This window comes from Rana temporaria, chromosome 10 (assembly GCF_905171775.1).
Source record: "Rana temporaria chromosome 10, aRanTem1.1, whole genome shotgun sequence".
Taxonomy (NCBI): Eukaryota; Metazoa; Chordata; class Amphibia; order Anura; family Ranidae; genus Rana; species Rana temporaria.
In genome coordinates, this window is record NC_053498.1 from 44,059,062 (window position 1) to 44,085,545 (window position 26,484).

General features: G+C 46.5%; 1 protein-coding gene across 1 annotated transcript; it reads left to right on the forward strand.

Moving 5' to 3' along the window:
• The first annotated feature begins 19,484 nt into the window (after nt 1-19,484).
• LOC120916547 (cyclin-dependent kinase inhibitor 1B-like) lies at nt 19,485-25,553 on the forward strand. Its single transcript, XM_040327593.1, has 3 exons — nt 19,485-20,136; nt 22,893-23,003; nt 23,527-25,553. Exons 1-2 carry the CDS (start codon nt 19,617-19,619, stop codon nt 22,994-22,996), a joined length of 624 nt encoding a protein of 207 aa, XP_040183527.1. The 5' UTR covers nt 19,485-19,616; the 3' UTR covers nt 22,997-23,003; nt 23,527-25,553.
• Nucleotides 25,554-26,484: the final 931 nt, after the last annotated feature.

Below are 26,484 nucleotides of genomic sequence, written 5' to 3' on the forward strand. Positions count from 1 at the left end.
GACTGCTTTAATGGTTTCTTCTCAGCTTTTCATGCAGTTACAAGCAGGTGACCGTAATCAAAGGGACACTGAAATCTCCACCCCCCTTCACACCATGGGGCTTCAATCACATACTTTTATCAATAGAATTCACACAAAATACCATCACACAATGAGTTCCCTTCAATCCACATCTTTAGACAGACGTTCTGTCTCCGACAGACAGGTAGTCACACCTGGGCATCAACAGGCTTTAAACCGTGTTATCACACGATGGAAAGGTCCAGGAGCAGACCTGAATCAACACCTTTACACAATGGACAATGAAATGTCTAGGAGTAGATGCAATTAACACCTTTCAAAAGAATGTGTCCCCACATTGAATAAGCCAACAACTTGTGATATCTCAAGACATCCTGTAACCATGAATTATTATTAATGTCCCCTGTCCTGTAATTTAGGATATAATTTCTCAGTCACCCTATGGCCATATAGGACATAAGGTGACCCTAGACATAAGACTCCTTGGTGACGCCGGTACAGGAGTACCCCTCATCCTTACAAAGTCTCTGTTTGTCCCGGGTCATTCTGTTACACCTTCCATTTTATTTTATGTTTTACCATTTTTATTGTTATTTCAGGGAATGTAAATATCCCCTATGATAGCAATAGTTAGTGACAGGTATTCTTTTTTTTTTAAAAATGGAGTCTATTAGACCCTAGATCTTTCCTCTGCCCTCAGAGCATCTGACCACACCAAGATCGGTGTGATAAAATGCTTTCCCAATTTCCCAATGGCGCTGTTTATATCTGGGGGGGGGGGACATTCCCTCCCACTGCATATAAAAGCAGTCTAGAGGCTAATTAGCTTCTACAATTGCTTTTACATGAAAGCCGACTGCTGGCTGAAAATAATGATACCAAGATGATACCTAAACCCACAGGCATCATTCTGATATAATCATTCAAAGTCCAGCAACATACCAGTATGTTGATGGTTCTTGTTGGACATGAATTGTAATCTTTGGGCCAGATTCACAAAGCACTTACGCCGGCGTATCTAGAGATGCGCGGCGTAATTGTAAATATGCGCTGTGCGTATCTATGCGCCGTATCCTCAAAACGAGATACGCCTGAAAACCAGCTTTTTCCGACCGATGTAAAACGATTACACTGGCGCATCTTGGGGCGCAAAAATCCGCTAGACGCACCATTGTTTTGCTAGTCAAATATGCAAATGAGGGAGATACGGCGATCCACAAAAGTACGTTTGTGCGGCGCAGGCTACGCGCTGTGCGCATCAGCTGAATGTCCGGTCTAAAGTTACCCCTTATAAAAGCAGGCTTAACTTTGCACCAGACGTGTGCAGGTCAGCTAAAGCAACACCGTTAGGGACGAGCTGAGCACACACACTTGCAGGACAACAATCTGTATGCCAACATGCCAGGGGCATCCATGCTCATATCTATACTAGTGACTTTAGAGGCGCGCAGAAGGAGGAGGGAACAGAGGAGGAGGAGGAGGGCACAGGAGAGGATATACCGCACGCGCATAGATGTCTTTGGCATGGCTGCTTCTGAGGTGTTTCGCATCTTCAGATTCAGCCCTGAAGCCATCGTGGAATTAACCACAACCCTACAGGATGACATCACCAGCCCAACACACCGCTCACATGCAGTGGAGCCACTGATCAAGGTAATGGCAACACTGCATTTCCTTGCCACTGGCTCTTTTCAGCGCACAAGTGGAGCTGTGGCTGGGATGTCACAATCCTCCATTAGCAGATGTGTGCACCAGGTTGTCACCACAATCCTCAGATGCATGGCCAACCAAATCATCAAACCCACCCAGGAGGACCTGCGGCTGAAGACAATGCGTGATTTCTACAGAATTGCCAGATTCCCACGCACTGTGGGGGCCATTGATTTCACACATGTGGCACTACAGCCCCCCCGTGAGAAGCATTGGCATTCCATCAACGTACAGGTGATAGCCGATGCCCAATACCTCATATGGCACGTCCGTGCCAAACACCCAGGGTCCAGCCATGACAGCTACATATACCGTCAAAGCAACATCCCAAGAGAATTTGAACAGAACATGTATGGGGACAGCTGGCTGGTTGGTGAGTGACATGGGTGTCAGGCATGACTGTCCCCCCCCATGATGCAGACATCATGAGGGGCACATGCACGACTAACATCCTCCTGTCTTTTCCCTTCCAGGTGACTCTGCATATGCACTTATACCCCATCTCATGACTCCATTCCGGAACCCCCAAACCCCAGGAGAGGAAAGATACAATGAAGCACACGCACGTACCCGTGGAGTGGTGGAACGCACCTTTGGCACCTTAAGTCCCGTTTTCGATGCCTGGATAAGTCTGGGGGTACCCTGTTGTATTCCCCAAACTTTGTGTGCCAGATCATCGGTGCATGTTGCATGCTGCACAACTTTGCCGTGAAAAGGGGCCTGGAGATTAAGCTACGTGATGACCTGACCCCCGAACCAGACAATCCCCCCCTAACCGAGGCTACCCCGTCTTCTGAGGGAGCAACAGTCAGGAGACTCCTCGCAGAAGGCACCTTTGCACGTTAAACACACACATTAATCAGGGCACAATGAGAATGCATGCATGCACACCACTGTGGTCCCTAGCACACACACCCCACATCCTCATCGAATTGGATTAGACCAAAGTACACCGCACGGTACTAGGGAGCAGCAACGCCACGCCAAGGCTCCAATTATGTCACTGTACATTCATACACCATTCACATGGACCTGGGATCACTTCTCCCTGGTCCTGGGGAACCCTTCTCCAACAAAACTGAGGGTGACACCCCTTTTCCAGCAGGAATGTCACCCCCACATTCATACATCATTCACAAACATAAAACAAATCATAATCACAGTAAAAACAAAAAAAATAATAAAACACTGAAAACAAAAGTACACCACAAATCAACGTCGGCGTGACCCACGCCTGGGCCGGCCACGGCCCCTCAGGGGAGACTCATGGGGGGGGATCAGGGGAAGGAGGAGCCTCCCCTGGTGTCTGCCCACCTGCTGGCCTACCCTCCAAGGCCACGGCTATCCTGGTGAGGCCAACATTCAGGGCTGCCGTATTGGCCTGGACAGCCTGGGTCAGGGCATTCACCTCCTGACCCACGCCTGCTGTGGCAGTCTGCAGGTCGTTAAAGCAGTTTATGAATGCCAAGGAGTTGCAGCTCACATCATTCACTGAGTCCTTTATGGAGGCCAGGCTGTCCCCCATCTGGGCCAAAGTCTGGGTGACCTGACCCAGATGGCGGGTCTGACAGGCCTGGTCCCTCCGCAGATTAGCAGGCAGAAAGTCTGCCACCCCCCTGGTCTTGTGTGTGGCCTTCCTGCCTGCAGATGTGGCTTGTGGCATGGGAGAAGGGGAGCCCCCTGGGGGGAGCCCTGTTGGGGAAGGAGTGGGAGGGGCTACCCCTGATGGAGGCCTGACTGCTGCCAGCCACAGGGGGAGCCTCATCCAAAAGGCAAAGTATCTCACTGGCAATGGTGACCTCCTCCTCCTCAACCTCCTCCTCCTCAACCTCCTCCCCCTCATCCTCCTCATGAGGTGAGTTGTGGCCACGCCCCTCCCCTGAGGACTCCTGCCTTTCCTGGGGGTCTTCAGCAGCCTGATTTCCAGGGGATGGTGCAGACTGGCCAGATGGCCCAGCACCCTCCTGGCCATCTGTGGATGACACAAAACATACACAGGTTGGAGGATCCACACACTTGTCACATATTCCCTTCCCCCCCACACACATGCTACTCGCCAGATAGGAAAAAAAAAAAAAACTTACCTGTCCTCACAGCCTTCTCGGAGTCAAAGCCAGGCAGGCCCACCACTTGCTGCCTGTTAAAGCACTGGGCCACTGCACGCTCCTCGGCAGGATCTGCCTCTTCCTGGCCGGGGTGATGTCCCGGCTCTCAGGGCCATGCAAAAAACACCCATTTAGGGTGATGGCCCTGGCAAGGATCTCCTTCTCACGGACAGAGAAGTTTAGCTTCCTCTTCTTTGGTGCCATATCACCACCAAACACTCAGCACAAACAGACACAAAAACAGACAGCACACACAGACACAAAAACAGACAGCAAAAACCAGACACCAAAATCAGACAGCACAAACAGACAGCTAATACAGACACCAAAAAACACACAGCAAAACAGACACAAAAAAACACACAGAAAAAACAAACAGCTAATACAATCTCCTATAACACTCTCCAATAAAACTTTCCTCTACACCAGTGGTTCTCAACCTGGGGGTCGGGACCCCCTCGGGGGTCGAATAATGATTTGCCAGGGGTCACTGAATCCTGGGCTGTTCCTGAAGCCCGCACTGCTCCTCCAGCCTTTTTGCGGCCACCCAGCTGGGCTATTCCTGGAACCCATGGCCGCCAACTAAGCCTCTTCGCAGCCGCCCATTCAGTTCACTGCATGGCGGGGAGGCAGAGACTAGAGGTCAGCAGTTTGGAGAGGAATGTGAAGTGGGAGGGGCTGGGGAGACCCTATCTCCTGATTTCAGCATAGGTGTCACTGCTACGATACCAGGGCCGTTTGAAGACATTTGGGGGGTTGGCGACTTAGCTCTATCCTCGCACCACGCACACGCCGGCAGATGTTGGTGTCCACACAGGGGCCCCAGCAGGGAGGGCCCTTGCTGCATCGCTGCATCCTCCTGCAGTCCGGTCGGCCGTGTAACATTACCGCGCGGAACAGGAGATTCAGTTTGCTGTTCCCGGGGCCGGACTGAAAGGAAGTTAACACTCAGTGTGTGCACTTCCTGTCAGTCCGGCCAGGAACAGGAACCTGATTCTCCTGTACCGCGCGGTTATGGTACACGGCCGACTGGACTGCAGGATGACGCAGCGGTGCGGGAAGGGCCTTCCCTGCTGGGGCCCCTGGCCAGCTCGGGGCCCGAGGCAAATGCGTGCTTTGCCTGTCGGGTTCCGACGGGCCTGTACGATACCCCACAAAGTCGGAGACACTGTGAGTAACACTACCTGTTATTATAGTTGCCATTAAAAGTCCCCACTACAGTTCTCAGATCAGCAGACGGCCTTGATCAAGAGCATCCAAGTTGGCTGATCAGAACTCCCGCCAGAACTGCCACTTATCCCATTCCCCCCCACATCCCCACAAAGGAGTAAGAGAAGGAATAAAAAAAAAGAATACATGGAAGGGAAAGGAAAAGAGGGGGAGGAAAAAAGAAAAAGGGAGAGAAAGAACAAGAAAAATGGCGAGGCATGGGGGGAAAAAAACAAGAAATTAGGATAGAGAAAGATAAAAGGGAAAGAAAGAAGAAGGTCAAAAGAGAAAGAGTGGTACATCCCAAAATGTACTATAAGGGGTTTTAATACTGTACAAGTGGAAAGGACTCAGGGAGCGCTAAATGTCCGTGGGTTTAGGGGCGCAAATTACTGGATGCTGAAAACCTACGCTATGAAAATAATTTTACTGTTAGGGGTCCCTACAACTTGGGAAATTTTATCAAGGGGTCACGGCACAAGAAGGTTGAGAACCACTGCTCTACACAAACCAACACACAGCCACAGACAACAGAACAAAAGCACCTTGCTTCAGGAAGGGAAACACATGGATGTACTTTTGCAATGGAAGGGCGTTTGTCTAAGCCCTTTTTTTACACAGGGCGTATCTCACTAAGTACGCCGGGCCTAGTTCCTATCTCACTGATTGCGCCGGGCTGAGTTCTGAGCATGCGCAGTGAGGTGCAGAATCATGCGCGCATGCGCAGTCTGGCCGGCCCTTCATTTGCATGGGGTCACCGCTCATTTCAATGGAGCACGCCCACTTCCTTCCCACTTTCAATTACCCCACCTTACGCCTCGGAATTTACATTATGCTGGCGCAAATTTGGGCGCAAATACTCTGTGGATACGGTGCTTGCGTCATGAAATTGAGCCGGCGTAACGTAACAGAGATGCGCTACGCCGGTCTATATATGCGCCGCTCTACATGAATCTGGCCCTTTTTTTTCAAAAAAGTAGAAAGTATTCAGCGCTGGAAAAACAATATAACAATAATAAAAAATGCAAGCCAGCACTCAGGATAAATTCATAAAAAACGTTCCAAAGCAAAAATACAGTATATACAGTGCAGCGCAAATAAAATATAAAATTAAATATAAAAATCAATAAATAAGTCCATAAGTGTACGTGAAAAGAAGAGAAAATCCAATACATTTTCAATAGCGCAGTGCAGGTAAATATAAGTGACCAGATAGATATCCACCACCGTGCATAAGGATGGCCTCTCACCTCAAATAATTGATCTTAAAAGGTCACTGAGCACTCCAGGCGTGCAGTGTAGACAGTGTAACAATACAGACCAGTCTGCATGTTTCATTAATTAAATGCGTCTCTATTCATTGTTTTTTTAGTTTGTTGGTGTATTGTGGCAATCCCAATTGACGAATCGGTGTCTCCTCTGTATATTGAGATGCATTTCTTGTAAGAGACGTGAGCCATGATTGGCTGTGCCCCTCGGGGATCCGATTGGTTAATGTAGTGGTTGCCATGATGCTATACTTACTATATATACTAGCATTAGCGGGATGTCTGCGTACCTGCCTGCCCCACACTGAAGAAGTTCCACCCACAGGACGTAACGCGTACGGGGGGAGGAGATACGCATGACGTCACCCACGATCGCTGTAGTCTGTATTGTTACACTATCTACACTGCACGCCTGTCAGCTAGCACTCATGTTAGAGTCCCCCAGTATGTGAGTGGTTTTAACCACTTAAGGACCGGACCAATATGCTGCTAAATGACCCAAGGGGTTTTTACAATTCGGCACTGCGTCGCTTTAACAGACAATTGCGTGGTCGTGCGACGTGGCTCCAAAACAAAATTGGCATCCTTTTTTCTTCACAAATAGAGCTTTCTTTTGGTGGTATTTGATCACCTCTGCGGTTTTTATTTTTTGCGCTATAAACAAAAATAGAGCGACAATTTGGAAAAAAATGCAATGTTTTTTACTTTTTGCTATAATAATAAAAAAAAAAAAACATATATAAGCATTTTTTTTCCTCAGTTTAGGCCGATACGTATTCTTCTACCTATTTTTGGTAAAACAAATCGCAATAAGCGTTTATCGATTGGTTTGCGCAAAATTTATAGCGTTTACAAAATAGGGGATAGTTTTATTTTTTTTTTTTTTACTACTAATGGCGGCGATCAGCGATTTTTTTCGTGATTGCGACATTATGGTGGACACTTCGGACAATTTTGACACAATTTTGGGATCAATGTCATTTTCACAGCAAAAAATGCATTTAAATTGCATTGTTTATTGTGAAAATGACAGTTGCAGTTTGGGAGTTAACCACAGGGGGCGCTGTAGGAGTTAGGGTTCACCTAGTGTGTGTTTACAACTGTAGGGGGGTGTGGCTGTAGGTCTGACGTCATCGATCGAGTCTCCCTATAAAAGGGATCACTCGATCGATGCAGCCGCCACAGTGAAGCACGGTGAAGCCGTGTTTACATACGGCTCTCCCCGTTCTTAAGCTCCGGGGAGCGATCGCGAGGGGGCGGCTAGAAACGAATAGCCGCGCCCTCGTCCCGGATCGCTCCTGGTGGCACAGTAGATAACATTTAAAAAAATAATAATATTTGACTGCAATAGAATAGTAGTCACTTTGCCTGGCTGCCAGCGTGTGTCAGGGGCACAGCGTACACTGTGCCCAGTGTCACCCACCACTCATCTATCTTGGTGGCACAGTAGATAACATTTAAAAAAAAATTGACTGCAATAGAATAGTAATCAGTTGCCTGGCTGCCAGCGTGTGTCAGGCTCATAGCGTATACTGTGCCCACTTGCCCAGTGCCACCACTCATATATCTGGTGGCATAGTAAATTAAATAAAAAAATCTATTTTGACTGCAATAGAATAGCAGTTAGTTGTCTGCAGGCGTGTGTCAGGCCTACAACGTCTATTCTTCCAACTTCTGCCAGTGCACAGTGCCACTCATATCTGGTGTCACAGTAGCTTGCACGAATAGTACAACTAAACTAATAATCTCGTGGTGCTGTGATTCCCTTTGGCCCTAGAATAATGCCCAGTGTTCAGAGGCCACGTACCCTGAACTCGAAATGTTCTGAGGACATAGTTGACTGAATAACACAGGACACCCAATCTTCTACAGATTCCGCTCGAAACCTTGACGCACCATCCTCCTCCCACTCAGCTTTGGGCACCTCTCAAGTTACCACCACTCGCCCGCCTGCCGCCACCACCAACACTAGCATCACAGCTGCTTCACTTGATCTGTCAGAGGAGTTATTTACACATGAGTTGGAAGAAATGAGTGATGCTCAACCATTATTGCCAAAGGTTGTAGATAAAAGGGATATGACTCAGTCAGGCAGCATTACACACATGGATGTATGGTGTGATGATGATGTACCCGCTGCTGCTTCCTTTGCTGAGTTGTCAGAAACAAGTGAAGCGGTTGATGATGACGATGTGTCCGGGGATGTCACATGGGTGCCCACTCAAAGAGAAGAAGAACAGGGGGAAAGTTCAGATGGTGAGACAGAGAGGAGGAGGAGACGAGTTGGAAGCAGGGGGAGGTCATCGCAGGGAGCTAGTGGCACAGTCAGACAGCATGTATCGGCACCCGGGGTCAGCCAGACAGCACGCCAATCAACGCATGCTGTTGCCACCACCAGAATGCCGACATTGCAAAGCTCAGCAGTGTGGCATTTTTTTGTGTCTGCCTCTGATAACAGTGATGCCATTTGCAACCTGTGCCAAAAGAAACTGAGTCGTGGGAAATCCAACACCCACCTAGGTACAACTGCTTTGCAAAGGCACATGATCGCACATCACAAACGCCTATGGGATCAACACATGATGACGAGTACAAGCAGCACACAAGCTCAAAGCCACCATCCTCCTCCTGGTGCAGCATCTTCAGTCACGTCAACCACTGTAGTCCTCCTTGCCCCCTCTCAACCATCCGCCACTGCGTCTCTCACCTTGAGCAGTTCCTGCTCATCTGCCCACAGTCAGGTGTCTGTCAAGGACATGTTTGAGCATAAGAAGCCAATGTCACAGAGTCACCCCCTTGCCCGGCGTCTGACAGCTGGCTTGTCGGAACTCTTAGCCCGCCAGCTTTTACCATACAAGCTGGTGGAGTCTGAGGCCTTCAAAAAATTTGTAGCTATTGGGACACCGCAGTGGAAGGTACCCGGCCAAAATTTATTTTCACAAAAGGCAATCCCCAACCTGTACTCTATTGTGCAAAAGGAAGTCATGGCATCCCTGGCACACAGTGTTGGGGCAAGGGTCCATCTGACCACTGATACCTGGTCTGCAAAGCACGGTCAGGGCAGGTATATCACCTACACTGCGCATTGGGTAAACCTGCTGACGGCTGCCAAGCATGTAATGCGTGGCTCTGCAGAGGAGTTGGTGCCACTGCCACGACTTGCAGGCAGGTCTGCTGCCACCTCCTCTACTCCTCCTACTCCATCCTCTTCGATAACCTCCTCGGCTGAGTCCTCTTCTGCTGCTGCATCTTGCTCCACATCAACTGCACCCCCCCAGCTCCCCAGGGGCTATTCCACATCACGGATACGACAGTGTCACGCCGTCTTGGGGTTGACTTGCCTGAAAGCAGAGAGTCACACCGGACCAGCACTCCTGTCCGCCCCGAAAAACGCACAGGTGGATCAGTGGCTGACTCCGCACCAACTGGAGATCGGCAAAGTGGTGTGTGACAACGGAAGCAATTTGTTGGCGGCATTGAATTTGGGCAAGTTGACACATGTCCCATGCATGGCACATGTGATGAATCTGATTGTACAACGCTTTGTGCATAAGTACCCAGACTTACAGGACGTCCTCAAGCAGGCCAGGAAGGTGTGTGGCCATTTCAGGCGTTCCTACACGGCCATGGCGCACTTTTTAGATATCCAGCGGCTAAACATGCCAGTGAGGCGCTTGATTTGCGACAGCCTGACACGTTGGAATTCAACACTCCTAATGTTTGAACGCCTGCTCCAACAAGAAAAATCCGTATTTGTATGACCGGGGTGCTAGGACAGCCTCTGCGCAGCTGGGAATTTTTTTGCCACGTTACTGGACGCTCATGCGCAATGCATGTAGGCTCATGCGTCCTTTTGAGGAGGTGACAAACCTAGTCAGTTGCACTGAAGGCAACATCAGTGACATCATCCCCCTTGTTTTCTTCCTGGAACATGCCCTGCAAAGAGTGCTGGATCAGGCCGTAGATGAGTGTGAAGAGGAAGAGTTGTGCTCACCATCACCACCAGAAACAGCCTTCTCAGCATCACTTGCTGGACCTGCAGAAACGCTGGAAGAGGAGTGTGAGGAAGAGGAGTCAGAGGAGGAATGTGGCTTTGAGGAGGAGGAAGACCAACCACAGCAGGCATCCCAGGGTGCTCGTTGTCACCTATCTGGTACCCGTGGTGTTGTACGTGGCTGGGAGGAAGAACAGACCTTCAGTGAGATCAGTTGAGGACGAGGAACGGGACATGAGTAGCTCGGCATCCAACCTTGTGCAAATGGGGTCTTTCATGCTGTCGTGCCTGTTGAGGGACCCTCGTATAAAAAGGCTGAAGGAGAACGACCTGTACTGGGTGGCCACGCTACTAGACCCCCGGTATAAGCAGAAAGTGCCTGAAATGTTACCAAATTACCGGAAGTTGGAAAGGATGCAGCAGTTCCAAAATAAATTGAAAAGTATGCTTTACACAGCATACAAGGGTGATGTCATAGCACAACGGGAATCTAACAGTGGAAAAGGTGAAAGTAATCCTCCTCCTACCATGACCACGCCGGCAAGGACAGGACACTTTACAGACGTGTTGTTGATGGAGGACATGCAGAGCTTTTTCAGTCCTACGCATCGCCACAGCCCTTCGGGATCCACCCTCAGAGAATCACTTTGACGCATGCACGGGATTTCAGGCCAGCGGACATGTCCGATGAGTCGTACTGACCATCGGACATGTCCAACTGACAGCTTTCCAGTGGACATGTTTCTTAGCATGCTAAGAAACTTTTGTCCGCTGGAAACCTGTCCGCTCGGCCAGGAATCCGGTCCGCTAGGCCCTACACACGGTCGGACATGTCCGCGGAAACTGGTCCGCGGTCCAGTTTCAGCAGACATGTTCGGTCGTGTGTACGAGGCCTCAGAGTTTGGTCTGTCACTGTGAACCCTAACCCTGTTACAGACAGGGTTAAGGTTACAGATAGGGTTAGGGTTACAGATAGGGTTACAGACAGGGTTAGGGTTACAGATAGGGTTAGGGTTACAGACAGGGTTAGGGTTACAGATAGGGTTAGGGTTACAGATAGGGTTAGGGTTAGGGTTACAGACAGGGTTAGGGTTAGGGTTACAGACTGTAACCCTATCCCTAAACCTAACCCTATCTGTAACCCTAACCCTATCTGTAACCCTAACCCTGTTTGTAACCCTAACCCTGTCTGTAACCCTAACCCTATCTGTTACCCTAACCCTATCTGTTACCCTAACCCTGTCTGTAACCCTAACCCTATCTGTAACCCTAACCCTTACATTATCTGATCGATACAACATCATGCCCTTTATGGATTGAAAACGGACTCTGCGACAACTACGTAATTTTCAATGGGAGTTTTGCCATGGATCCCCCTCCGGCATGCCACAGTCCAGGTGTTAGTCCCCTTGAAACAACTTTTCCATCACTATTGTGGCCAGAAAGAGTCCCTGTGGGTTTTAAAATTCGCCTGCCCATTGAAGTCCATGGCGGTTTGCCCGTTCGCGAACATTTGCGGAAGTTTGCGTGCGCGGTATGCGAACCGAAATTTTTAGGTTTGCGACATCACTACCAAGCAATACCTTGACTTATCCTACCAGGATCCTTTGATTGATCATTATGCTCAGTGACCTTTAGTGATTATTTGAGGTGAGAGGCCATCCTTATGCACGGTGGAGGATATCTATCTGGTCACTTGTATTTACCTGCACTGCGTGATTGAAAATTGATTGGATTTTCTCTTCTTTTCACGTACACTTATGGACTTCTTATTTATTGATTTTTATATTTAATTTTATATTTTATTTGCGCTGCACTGTATATACTGTATTTTTGCTTTGAGACGTTTTTTATGAATCTTTTTTTTCATGCAGCCTGTTGGCTGAACGAAAAAAAAGATTAATCGGTGGGTATGCCCACCATTAGAATACCTCCCTTCATCCACCCACTTCTAATGATGGGCATACATGCACCATTTATATATGCCGAAGCATGGGGGCATCCTCCCGCAAAAAAGTAATGCCGCGCACAGACGGTCGGACTTTTCCACGGGCAAGGCTCCGTCGGAATTTCGACCGTATGTACGCGGCATAAAAAGTTATGGCACATACACACGGTCAACTTTTCCACGGGCAAGCCTCTGTCGGAATTTCAACCATATGTACGCGGCATAAAAAGTTATGCCGCGTACACACGGTCGGACTTTTCCACCGGCAAGCCTCCGTCGGAATGTCGACCGTATGTACGCGACATTAGGAGCAAAATCGCTCCTCCGCCCCTAATGCTTCGGCATATATGCTCTTTTTTTAACTGTGGTGGTGCAATCACCTCCTACAGCACTGGAGTCACAGCTTCATATACCGTGGGAGCAAACTCTGTTGCTGTCAAGATAAATAAATCCGCGCAACAGCTGAATGGCGTACCTGAAAACAGTAAAGTAAATTACATACCTGAAAAGCAAGCAAGGTAAAACATAATAACAATAAAACATTGCAGAATAGAATACAGTAAAAAAGAGAAGAACAATAGAGAGAGAATAGAGTAGGAGAGAACAATAAAACAAAAACTATTTTAGTTTTTTTATTTTATATTTGTTTGTGTTTTTATTTTTATATTTTATTTTTTAACACTTTTTTTTTTAACTGCTCAACTCTTCGGTTCCAGGTTTAGGTCTCTCAAAATGCGATGGCATCTTGGGAGACCCTGTGTAAGTGTGCCTAGCCTGCACACCTGCTTTACCCTACGCTAAAACTTCAGACGTGTGTGGAAGCGTAAAAAACACATGCCAATGCAAAGACCAGCAGGGCTGTCTTAATGAGAGGGCACACCTGGGCACTGCCCAGGGGCCCCAGCTGCAGATAGCTCTGTCGAAAAAGTTGTGGTCCCTGCTAAGGCCAGGCGTACCCGACCCCATTCTGATGTTATTAAGCAAGAACCCCCTCTTCACTATCTGTCATGCTCAGAAACTCGTAGACCTAGTAATAGTGTACATTCGCTTTGCCATTTTGGGCTCTAAATTTAGTGGTACACTAGTAAGAATTCACAGGTAAAAAAGCACCTGACCTGTCAGCAAATGTAGAAAACGCTTCCAAAAAAACTGTTAGCGATCGCAGGGATCAGGCATGTCTCTGCGAACGCTGCAGTTATGTGTGTTGTGTTTTGTAAGTGACAGTGATCGATCAATACTGCACTTGGGTCGGCTGGGCTGGGCGGAGGGGCAAAACGCAGGTGCTAGCCGGTATCTGGGCTGATCCCGCTAACAATGCGTTTTTGGGTACCCGAAACTGCTGGGTACGCTAGTATAGATCTGATCAGATCAGATATTGATCTGTTCAGATACTATACCGCTAAGGGGGGTGTATGCTTTGCGCGTGGGTGTAAGCGTTACTGGCATTAACCTAACGCTGCCTGGGGCGACGCAGACCCTGACTGACGCTAAAATTTAATTGATATCACCCGCTGGGCGATCAGGGGGTTAAACCTTTATTGGGTTATATATACGGCGGGTGCCCTGATGCTATAAACTGCAAACTAACTAACCAGCGTCACCCTTAACACTTATACGGTGATCACTGGTGAAAGGGTTAACTAGGGGGTTAAAACCTTTATTAGGTAATATATGGGGGTACCTGACGCTATATAAAAACTTGGCGGCGAACCTAAATAACTAACTGGCTAACCAGCGTCACCAGTGACCCTTATATGGTGATCACTGGTGAAAGGGTTAACTCTAGGGGCAATCAGGGGATTAAAACCTTTATTAGAAAATCTATGGGGGTACCTGACGCTAGAAAAACCTGGCGCCGAACCTAAAAAAATAACTGGCTACCTAGCGGCACCAGCGACACTAATACAGCGATCAAAAAAACGATTGCTTAGTGACACTGGCAATAGGGGGTGAAAGGGTTAACTGGGGGGCGATCAAGGGGTTAAACCTTTATTAGGGGGGGTAGGGGGCTACCCTAGACCTAAAGGGGCCTAAAGCTAATGTCCCTAACACTTTTTACAGTCACAAATTACACTAAATGCAATGATCAGTAAATAAGTGATCACTGCAATCAGTGACACTGTGACTGGGGGGGTGATCGGGGGCTGACTGGGGGGTGAAAAAGTGTGCCTATGTGTACTGTGTACTGTGTCAGTGTGCTGTTTGGTGCAACTCATGTCAGATGTCTTCTCTCCACGAGCTTCGGTCAAAAAGACCGCCTCGTGGAGCATGACATCACTTCCTCTGCCTGTGTTTACATTACACAGGAAGAGGAAGCATCTGATTCGCTGGGAGCGATCGCGAGGGGGTGACCAGAAACCAATGGCCGCCCCCTCATCCCGGATCGCTCCCACAGCAAAACGGACCGCCGCATGTACCGGGAGGGGGTCCGATCGGACCCCCGACCTGTGGGAAGGCAGCCACGTACAGGTACGTGATTGTGCCTGTACGTGCCATTCTGCCAACGTATATGTACATGCGGCGGTCCTTAAGGGGTTAAGATTGGGACTGAATATTATTTGCACTAATTGCAATATTTTTTAATCATATGTTGTTTGATAATGTTGTGTGCACATTTGTTTATTTGATAAGGATTAGTGACTTCAGGAGTGCAGTCCTATGATTTTCATTGTTATTTTTATTAATTATTAGCGCCCCCTATCTTTTACCCATATCACTAGGAGCATTCACTTTTTGAGGGGAGCAGCTTATTTTATTTACTACTATATATTTATTCACTTGGCGCAAAGTTTTCATCCTTTATCAGGTACTTTGAAGTAACCAGTATATTTTTACAGGTTGTGATCTGCTATCAAAACTGTCAGAGAATGGGGCAGGATAGATAGTCAGGAATGTTTTGTTGTTTTAACCACTTAACCCCCGGACCATATTGCTGCCCAAAGACCATAGCACTTTTTGAGATTCGGGACTGCTTCGCTTTAACTGACAATTGCGTGGTCGTGCGACGTGGCTCCCAAACAAAATTGGCGTCCTTTTTTCCCTACAAATAGAGCTTTCTTTTGGTGGTATTTTATCACCTCTGTGGTTTTTATTTTTTGCGCTATAAACAAAAATAGAGCAACAATTTTGAAAAAAAATGAATATTTTTAACTTTTTGCTGTAATAAAAATATATAAAAAAAACTACTTTTTTCCTCAGTTTAGGCCGATACGTATTCTTCTACATATTTTTCCAAAAAAAAATGCAATAAGCGTTTATTGACTGGTTTGCGCAAAAGTTATAGCGTTTACAAAATAGGGGGTATTTTTATGTCATTTTTATTAATATATTTTTTTTACTAGTAATGGCGGCGATCAGCGATTTTTTTTTCGGTACTGCGACATTATGGCAGACACTTCGGACACTTTTGACACATTTTTGGGACCATTGGCATTTTTATAGCGATCAGTGCTATAAAAATGCTTTGGATTACTATAAAAATGCCACTGGCAGTGAAGGGGTTAACACTAGGGGCGGGGAAGGGGTTAAGTATGTTCCCTGGGTGTGTTCTTACTGTGGGAGGGGTGGCCTCACTAGGGGAAATCACTAATCTTCTGTTCATACGTTGTATGAATAGAGGATCGGCATTTCCCCCCCTGACAGGACCGGGAGCTGTGTCACACACAGCTCCCGGTCCCCGCTCTGTAACGAGCAATCGCGGGTGCCCGGCGGCGATCGCGCACACCGGGCATGCGCATGGGACTCGGGGGCGAGCGGGGGGCGCGCGCCTCTAGTGGCCTGCGAGAGAGCCGACGTAGAGCTGCGGGCTCTCGCGCAGGGGAGCCAACCTGACGCCGTAAAACGACGGCGGCAGGTCGACAAGTAGTTAAAATGATATTGTAAGGATTGTACACAGAATGCTTTATATTGTTTTATTTCTTTATCTTTCTATTGTTAAAGCAGATTCAGGCCATGTATTCAGGCTTGAATACCTTTTGTTGGGACACTGAATAGGTGGGAGGAGTATGTAGAGCCTGGTTACTTCAAAGTAACGGTGCTATTTAAATTTAGAGGGAGATCAGAGTGTAGTTAAACTCTGATCTGATTAAAATGTTCAAATTGGGTCTCTGTCTCAGCTTGCTGTGGGCTCATTCTGCTGTACTGGGGTGTTCTTCCCACCCCAGTGCAGTAGGTGGCAGCAGTGGAGTCAAGGTTTGGGTGCTCTTCCCCAGCAGCCAATCTGGAGGGTATTTATGTTCAGGGTCTTCTTCTTCAAGTGCGGCATCCACCTTTAGGGTGTCGGCACCATGGCACCCCGGCGTTATGGCCTACCTGGCCGGGGCGTGTGTGCCACACGGAGTTCCTGGTTCCTTGACCATATGGGTCTGGAACATTTGAGACTAGGGGTCGACTGGGTTCCCAGTTCTGGGGATCCCAGGTGGTGTGGCTGTTCGGTGGGGAGTCCATCTGGGGAGAGCCAATGAGAGGCTGGCGATCCAATAGGGTCTCGACAATCCACCGGGGATCGAGGCATCCGGACACTGGGAGGCTGGTCACCTGTCGGTACCTGAAAGGAATTAGAAGGAGATCCAGGCGTAATTTCACTAAGGAGGTACATCTCCGTAACTACAATCAGAAGGGCCTGTGGCAGAGGTTTCTTACTAAATTCATACTAGGAGGGTCTGTGGCAGAGACTTCTTCTCAAAGGTTCAAACGATACTCTGGCTGCCGGGTCAGTGAGCGAGGCCTGTCCAGGTGCGCTATTCCCACTCAGGCAGGAGTGGCGCAAAAAAGTGTTATACATGGGAGCAGGACCGTTTCCCTATTACTACGCCTGAATTTGCTATTCTTCTTCTTCCTTCAACTTTACCTTCTTCACCACAAGTTTATTGTTTTTACCCGACTGGGTAATAAAGAGCACAGCAAAAGACACCTGTTGCAGACATTCCTTTACTTCTGCTATATGCACCATACACCCCTAGAAATTCGGAGAGCCACAAGGTAAATGTGCCACCCAAAACAATCTAGCAGGGGGGTAGTGCTACACTGGTCTCTGTCTCAGCTTGGCTGTGCTGTGGGCTGTCTATTGTTACTGGGGTGTAGTTCCTACCCCAGGACAGTGGGTGGCAGCAGGGGAGTTAAAGTTTGGGTGCTCTTCCCCAGCAGCCAATCAGGAGGGAGTTTCCTCGCTGTGCATGCTGGGGGAGGGTATTTATGGGGCAGACGCCATTAGTCTGGGTTCTTCTTCGGAGTGCGTAACCCACCTTTTGGGTGACTGCGCATCACGATGCCCTGGCGTAATGGCCTTCCAGACTGGGGTGCGCGTGCCACGCGGTGTTCCTGGTTCCGAGACCATGTTGGTCCGGAACATTTGAGCTGTGGCAGGGAGCCCAGTGATCGACTGGGTTCCCAATCCTGAAGATCCCAAACAGGATAGCTGTTCAGTGGGGAGTCCATCTGAGGAGAGCCAATGAGAGGCTGGCGATCCAATAGGGTCTCGACAAACCACCAGGGATCAAGGTAGCCGGACACTGAGAGACTGGTCACCTCTCAGTCGGTACCTGAAAACTATCTGAAGGAGTTTCAGACGCAATTCTATCAAGGAGAATCATCTCGGTAATCACAATCACAGAGAGGGCCTGTGGCAGAGGCTTTTCCCTGAGTCCATTTCAGGAGGGTCTGTGCCAGAGACTTTTCCTTCAAGTTCGAGTGGTACTCTGGCTGCCAGGTCAGTGAGAGTAGGCCTGTCCGGATTACGCTATAACCACTCTGGCTAGAGTGCCGGAGAATACAAAGCATTGTTGGAAGCAGGACTGTTTCCCTATTGTTGCGCCCGAGTCTGCTATTTCTTCTTCTACTTCACCTCTACTCTTCATCACAAGTTTTAATGTTTTTACCCGGCTGGGTAATAAAGAGCACAGCAAAAAACACCTGTCATGGACATCCTGTTACTGCTATATGCACCATACACCCCTAGGCCGGCGGAAGAGCCATGAGGTAACATGCCACCCAAAACAAACCAGCCGCTTCTTTGGGGGTAGTGCTACATTCATAATACTGATCGCTGCCTGTGAAAGTGTACTCATGTCTGTATTTTCTGTGTAAATCGGCTTTTTCATTATAATGATGTCACCCGCGCTTGCGCATTAATTACCGTCATTAACGGCACATAAGGAGTGCCGTTAATTCATTGATATTTTATCCGGAAATGACTGAGCGATCTTCTCCTCTGTACCGTACAGAGGAGAAGTCTTGTGATATTTGAAAGAACGTCCCCCACAGTTAGAAAGCACTCATAGAGAACACACTTAACCCTTTGATTGCCCCTGATGTTAACCCCTTTCCTGGCAGTGTCGTTAGTACAGTAAGAGCCGGTTCACACAGGGGCGGCACGACTTTGGGGGCGACTCGGCCAGGCGACATGAAGACGACATCTAAGGCGACTTGAAAAATGACTTCTGTATAGAAGTCAATGCAGGTCGCCCCGAGTCGCCCCCGAAGTAGTACAAGAACCTTTTTCTAAGTCGGAGCGACTTGCGTCGCTCCTATTAGAACGGTTCTATTCACTAGAATGGGACGCGACTTGTCAGGCGGCTGCGACGCCTGACGAGTCGCCCCAGTGTGAACCGGGTCTAACAGTGCTATTTGTTTTTTTAGCACTGATCACTGTATTAGTGTCGCTGGTCCCCAAAAAGTGTCAAAAGTGTCAGTTAGGTGTTCGATCTGTTTGCTGCAATGTCGCAGTCCTGCTAAAAATGGCTGATTGCCGCCATTGCTAGTAAAAATAAAATAAAAAATATTCCATAAAAAAAATATCCCATAGTTTGTAGACGCTATAACTTTTGCGCAAACCAATCAATATACTCTTATTAGGATTTTGTTTACCAAAAATATGTAACAGAATAAATATTGGCCTAAATTGATGAAGACATTTGATTTTTTTTTTTTTTATTGGATATGTTTTATAGCAGAAAGTAAAAAATATTGTTTTTTAATAATAACGGGCAGCCGGAGGGTAGACAGGACAGATCAGATGGAACCTCACGTCAATGTCACTGTCCCCAATCAGAGATGAGGGCTTATCTCTCTTTTTTTTTTTTACCTGATCTGAAGCTTTTAAACCCTTCTGCCAAACCGAAAAAGTAAAAAGAAAAAAAAAAGAATCAGTTGGCTGGATCTCCAGCCTTGTACCTTGTTTTCCTCCAGCTCCAGCCAGTCTCCGCCCCTTTGTCTCCCAGTCCCCGCCTCCACCTCCCAGTTTTTTCTCTCCGTCTATTCTGCGCTCCGTTTCTATATAAGCTTCCCGAGCCGTGCCCAGACACATACACACATCATACTCAGTCCCGCATATCGTCCCGATAAGGTCCCCGACCAGCCGAGCCATGGCCACTTTCAACGTCGCGCTGCAGGAGGACGGAATGCCGGTGCTGCCCAGGTTGGCACTCAGCTCCGTCGGTCGGGGCGTCTGTAGAAGCTTGTTCGGCCCCATCGACCACGACGAGCTGCGATCGGAGCTGAAGAGGCAGCTGAAAGAGATCCAAGCCTCAGACTGTCAACGCTGGAACTTCGACTTCGAGGCCGGTGCCCCCCTGAAGGGCACTTTATGCTGGGAGCCACTGGAGAGCAAGGAAATGCCACTCTTTTACAGGGAGAGCAGGATGTGCCCTGCCAGCACGACCCCAGCGAGCAGGCAGCAGCAGCAGACCCCCCTGTGCGCCAGGCTGGCAGGGACACGAGTGGATATCAAGGAAGATGCACCCACAGAAGCGGTGAGCACACGAGAAAACCCAAAACGTGCCAAGGAAAACGCGGACAAGGCTGTCAAGAGATGCCAGGGAGTTAAAGGACCAAGCAAAGTATCAACTCAGCTCAGGAAAAGAGAGAGCTGCCTGGTTATCACAGGTAAGATCCCTCACGGCTTTATAACGGATGGAATGACTAGCTTGGCAAGTATGTCAGTGAAGGTTCTCGCTTATCCAGGTCATGATATATCTATTAATAGTCAGTCAGCTTCAACTGAACTTGTTCTCTAATGTTGAATATATATCTAGTAGTAGTTAGTCACTCAACTGGACTGGTTCTGTAATGTTAAAGATATATCTAGTAGTAGTTGGTTTCTCTACACTGGACTGGTTCCTAATGTTGAAGATACATAGGGCCAGATTCACGTAGCTCAGCGATCCGCTCGATCTACGTGAATTAAGATCCGCTCCCGCAAGTTTGAGAGGCAAGTGGCTAATTCACAAACCACTTACCTCCAAACTTGCGACGGCGGATCCTAAATCCCCCGGCGGAATTCAAATTCCGCGGCTAGGGGAGTGTACTATTTAAATCAGGCGCGTTCCCGCGCCGATTTAAATGCACATGCGCCGTCCGGGGAATTTCCCGGCGTGCATTGCTCCCACTGACGTCACTAGGACGTCAGTGGTTTCGACGTGAGCGGGACTTGCGACGCGCGTGTTCGTAAATCGGCGTACGCAAACGACGTTGGGAAATTCAAATTCGACGCGGGAACGCCAGCTATACTTAACATTGGCTGCACCTGCTAAAAACAGGGGTAAGTATACGACGGGAAAACCGCTACGGAAACGACGTAAGAACACTGCGACGGGTCAGCGTACGTTCGTGAATTTGCGTATCTCGCTGATTTACATATTATTTATCGTAAATCAGCCGGAACGCCCCCGGCGCCATTTTTAAATTGAAAAAAAGATCCGACAGTGTAACACAGTGTAACACTGTCAGATCTTAGCCCTATCTATGCGTATCTGATTCTATGAATCAGGCGCATAGATAGGACCAGTGTAAGTCAGAGATACGATGGTGCATCTGTAGATACACCGTCGTATCTCTTTGTGAATCTGGCCCTGTATATCTAGTAGTAGTTGGTTGCTCCCAACTAGCCTGGTTCTAAAACATCAAATGTATATGTAGGTAGTTGGGTATGTTCAACTGGACTGATTCTGTAACGTTGAAGGTATATTTTGTAGTAGACACAATGGGGCATGTTCACAGAGATCTGCACCGGCGCAGCCTATGGGAGATACGCTACGCTGCTGTAACTTACTTTTTGTTGGTTCGAATCCAGAAAGAATTTGCGCCCTAAGTTACGGTGGCGTAGTGTATCTCTGGCGGCGGAATTCAAATTGGCGATTAGGGGGCGTGTTTCATTTAAATGAAGCGCGTCCCCGCGCCGAATGAACTGCACATGCGCCGTCCCTAAATTTCCCCGCCGTGCATTGCGCTAAATGACGTCGCAACAACGTAATTTTTTTAACTCAGACGTGAATTACGTCCATCCCGATTCACGGACGACTTACGCAAAAAAAAAAATTCGACGCGGGAACGATGGCCATACTTAACATGGCAGGTCTAACTATACGCCGCAAAACAGCAGCTTTAACTATACGCCGGAAAAAGCCGACGTAAGAGAATGCGACGGCCGCGCGTATGTTCGTGGATCGTCGGAAAAAGCTAATTTGCATACCCGACGCGGAAAATGACGTGAACGCCACCTAGCGGACGCCGAAGTATTGCATCTTAGATCCGAAGGCGTTCGAGGACGTACACCTGTCGGATCTAACCCAGATGCCGTCGTATCTTGGTTTGAGGATTCAAACCAAAGATACAACGCGGGTAATTTGAAAGTACGCCGGCATATCAGTAGATACACCGGCGTACTCGCTCTGTGGATCTGCCCCACTCAACTGGACTTGTAATGTTGAAGATTTATCTCAACTGCACTTGAATGTATTATGTAGGTAGTTGGTTCTGTAATGGTTCTGTAATGTAATGTAATGTTCTGGTTCTGTAATGTTGAAGGCATATCTTGAAGTAGTGTGTCACACTGAACTGGACTGGTTCTGTGACATTAAAGTATATCTAGTGGTAGTTAGTCTGGTTAAGCTGGACTGGTTATTTGATGTTGAAGATCTATCTAGCAGTAGTTGGTCAGATATAGCTTGACAGGATTGTATTTCCAGTAGTAGTTGGTCATTTTCCACTGGACTGGTTTTGTAATATAGAATATATTTCTAATATTATCTAGTAGTCCCATAGTTAGTCATTTTCAATGGGAACTGGTTCTGTGGCATTAAAGATCTATCTAGTAAGTATTTGGTCACATTAGACTGGATTGAGTCTGTAATTTTGAGACATTTTGTAGTTTCTCTAACTGGAAGAAGCGGTTTGGAGAAGCTATAAGCAGTCCAATCGAATGTGACCAACTGCTTTGTTTGTTTTCTATTGTTTTTATTTCTTTATTTGTTATATAAAATATTACAAATAAAATCTGAACTAAATAAAATAAGACTTGTTTGTTTTTGGGCAATTACAACCAGCTTTTGTTTGTAAAAACTGTTCTGGCCAGTTAGATATCAAAATACGTGTGTGTGTGTGTGTGTGTGTGTGTGTGTGTGTGTGTGTGTGTGTAGATGTGCCACCTTGATCCAGTTGATCCTTGTTTTGTGATAGAAGACTGGTTTAAATTACCATATGAACTTGATTGGTAAATATTGGATGAAAATGTCTTGACAACTAGATGTATTCTCCTAAATTTTAAATACATGCTCCAATTCTGCTTGATATTCAATATCTTCTACTTGTAGAAAAAGCTCTATTTCCCCCAATCATATTTATTTTTGTTATTTTCCTTTTAGATTTTTTCCCCAAGCGGAAAAGACAAGTTACAAAAATCAACAGTCAAAAAGCAGTCAACACCATTTGCACTTTGGAGCAGACCCCCAGGAAAAAAATCAGATGAATCTCTGGTGAGTAATCCAGGATGGTGGACCTATAGAACGTCAGAATGTCTGTAAATAGGACCTAAATTCTTGGTGTGACCTGAGGACAGCTCGGTTTGTAGGGAGGGGGTGAATAACAGCAATTTGCAAAAGTGCAGAGTTGTCTTGGTAAACTTGTTTTGGTTGTAGAAAGTGGGAGTTTACACTTTTTTTTTTTTCCATGCAGTTACTCAATCTCTTTAGCTCCTCCTTGGAAAGTTCTTTAAAAGAAAAAAAAAAGTTGCAAAACAAGCTGTACTGGCGGGAAAGGGGGAGGGGGGGGGGTTACAAGAAGGGAAGAATGTGGGGGAAGGGAAGCAGAGCTGTTCACAAGATAAACAAGGGCAGGGGTCTTCTATTGGCAAGGAGCTGGAAGAGAAGGCGAGGGGAGAAGAGATTGAGCTTAGAAGAGAAGAGATAGTAAGCTTCGCCCTGTTCCATAACACTGCTGCCTGTGTCTGCCTGTGTGCAGCCTTTTATATAATAACTGTATTTTTCTTCAATGTTTCAGGTTTGTTTAACGAACGACCAGAGAGAATTTAAAAATAAACCCATCTCTTCCATATTTCTTCCCAGATGGGAAAGTGAGACTGCAAAACAAATCTCTATGTGCTGAACTGCAAAAGATTGATTTATCGAGAATGCTTGCATCTGCCTCGGGGAGGTGCTGGTCTGGTTCAGAATGTGGACTTATGAGAGCGCCGTTTTCCCAGCTCCCTTTGTATTGCACGCACTTTGATATTTATCTACACTCAATATTTGGAGGTCTATGCTACCTTTGTTCCATTACGATTTTTTTTTTAAAATAAATAAGGATTAGTTTATACCTTACTGAAGGAAGAAAGTCAGATTGATATGGCAGTCTGGACCTAGCCTGTGAATGTAACTACCATCTATGCCAGTTTGTATTTGGAAGGGCCGGTGAAAACAGTTTTTTCGGTTGTCCAACTTCACAGCTCCTCTTAAACTAGCCATATATTATATAATTTGATTGAACAATCTGCTTTAAATTTAGTAAAACTGAGGACAAACCTAAACCTGTCATCAAATCAGGTTGGTCAATGCACTACATAGTTGATGGTAGATGTAAAGGAGGATGTACAGTCAGATTGTATAGATTATGGTCAGGCTTTGGCTTAAGCTGGCCATACACTATACAATATGATTGTACAATCTACTTTGGATTTACCAAAACTGTAATATAAGGACAAACCTTAATAATCAATCATCAAATCAAGCAGGTCTCTGTACTACATAGTTGTTAGATTGAAGGCTGGGTTCACAGCTATGCGTTTTTTAAGGGGGTTTTCAGTTTTGTGCAGAAACGCACTACAGTCCATTTAACATGATTTTATATGACTCATGTTCACATTTGTGTGTTTTTTGGAAACTGGGCCAGGGACTTTTTTACCCGAAGCAGGTTGTGTTTTTATTTCCATAGACATCAGAAATGGAGTGCTTGTGTTTTGCTGGTTTCTCCTGCATGGCAACAGATACCGCGCAAAACTCATGTAAAAAAAACGCACTGGGAAAATGCATCAACTGCAACCTGCATAAGTGTGAACCTAGCCTATATTAGATTTTACAGTCAGATTGTAAGTGCATGGTCAGGCGGTGGCTTCAGCTGACATAGACTATACAATATGATTGTACATTCTCCTTTAGATTAACCATCAGCTATGTATTTCAAGAGCCTGCATGATTGAATGCATATTGATTGGATTGCCCAGATTTGTCCTTCTACTTCATAGTTTGGGGAAATCTCAATAAGATTGTACAATCTGATTGTACAGTATATGGCTACACAAACGTTTAAATATATTTTTTACTGTTAGATTTAAGCACTTATTGTCAGTTAGCTAATATGCACCACTCTAAAGTAAATGTGATGCCAACAAGCAGTTACATTTCAATGGTAGAGAGGTTTATTTGCCTGTGTAGCTTATTCTGGATTTGAGGAGCTGTTGTCTAACAGAGGTTGGTTTATTTATTATAAAAGTTGCAAAAAGTAGTAGTGAGCTTTAACCCCTGGCAACCAAAAATATCCCATCTGGTTGGTTCCATGGTTTATTGCATGCCACTGCTGTTGCATTTTACATTCCCAGTTGTAGCTTATGCAAACCAATAGATATGTACAAACCTTATATGTAGCATTTGTATAATCAAGTTTTTTGCACTGTTTTTATATTATATGTGTGTGTATATATAAAAAATATTACCACCATTATGTACAGCAACTATGTAACATAAAGCATAAAGTTAAGTTATATATTTATATAACGTGTTGGATATATTCCAATGTTAAGCCATAATATTGGCTACAAAACGGTTATAGAGATTATACGTATGTCTCTATTTGGAGAGATAAAAAGTATGTGTTCAATAACTATGCATGTACAGTTCTTTACAGTATTTTATTCTGTTTTGTATGTTTTTGTTGTGTTTTCTTATTTTAATTTTTTTTGCAAAAACAAATAATGTACAGAATATTGCTTTTCTGGCAATGGGGGAAAAAAAGTAAACTATATGACTTTTAAACCTGTATTTTCTTGGCAGTTTAACAGTTGGGTAAGATGGGCATTTTGTGGGTGATGGCAGTAGGGCCACATTTGCACAGGTGCCAGAAGAAATAGATTTTTGAGCCACGGTTTTACTGACCGCCCAGCCCGCAAGTTAACATGGCTGCCGAACATGTTGGTACAAACAATTATAATACAGATTGCGTATGGCAGACAGCACCGCCACCATACACGACCTATTCAAGTGGATGGGGCAGTGCTGCACCTGTGTGTAATGCATGCGTTTGTGGTGCAGTGGGGTTTCAAGAGTTGTCAAGGAGGTATAACTATACCTGTCAGTTCCCTTTGAAAAGTGATCCACAATGGATGCTGAGAATGTCTGAACTGTACTAATGTGACTGTGGTAAGCTAAAAAGAATTATTGCTGTGGGTTGCTACACTAGGTAAACATACTACTGAAATCTGGTCTGTGATTGGCTGCCTACAACTAGGTGTTTCCTATTCAGGGTAGAGGAGAGGTCAGTAAAGCAGACTTTGTATTTTAAAGTGGATGTAAAACCTCTCTCATCCTTGCTAAACTACTGCCATAGTGGGTATCTAAAAGGATATACATGCCTCGTGCATGTATCCTTAACTTTCAAATGTCTCCCCTATGTCTGTGATGAGACCCAAACAACGGCAGATTTTGTGGGTGGGCCTGTTGTCCAGACCTCTGTGGGTGGAGCTGTGATGTCAGTAGATAATCTGCCCACCTCTACACTCCCCTTGTCAACATGCATTTCTTACACTGAACTTCTGCTATGATCACTAACATTCAGTCAAAACCCAGAAAAGTCACCACAGGACTTTAGCATGCCCAATCATGCTGAGGTGTGGAGCAGCCAATCCTGGGAGAGCGGAAAAAGAAAGGAGGAGGGGATCTGAATTACACAGAATGCCTCTCTCAGGCT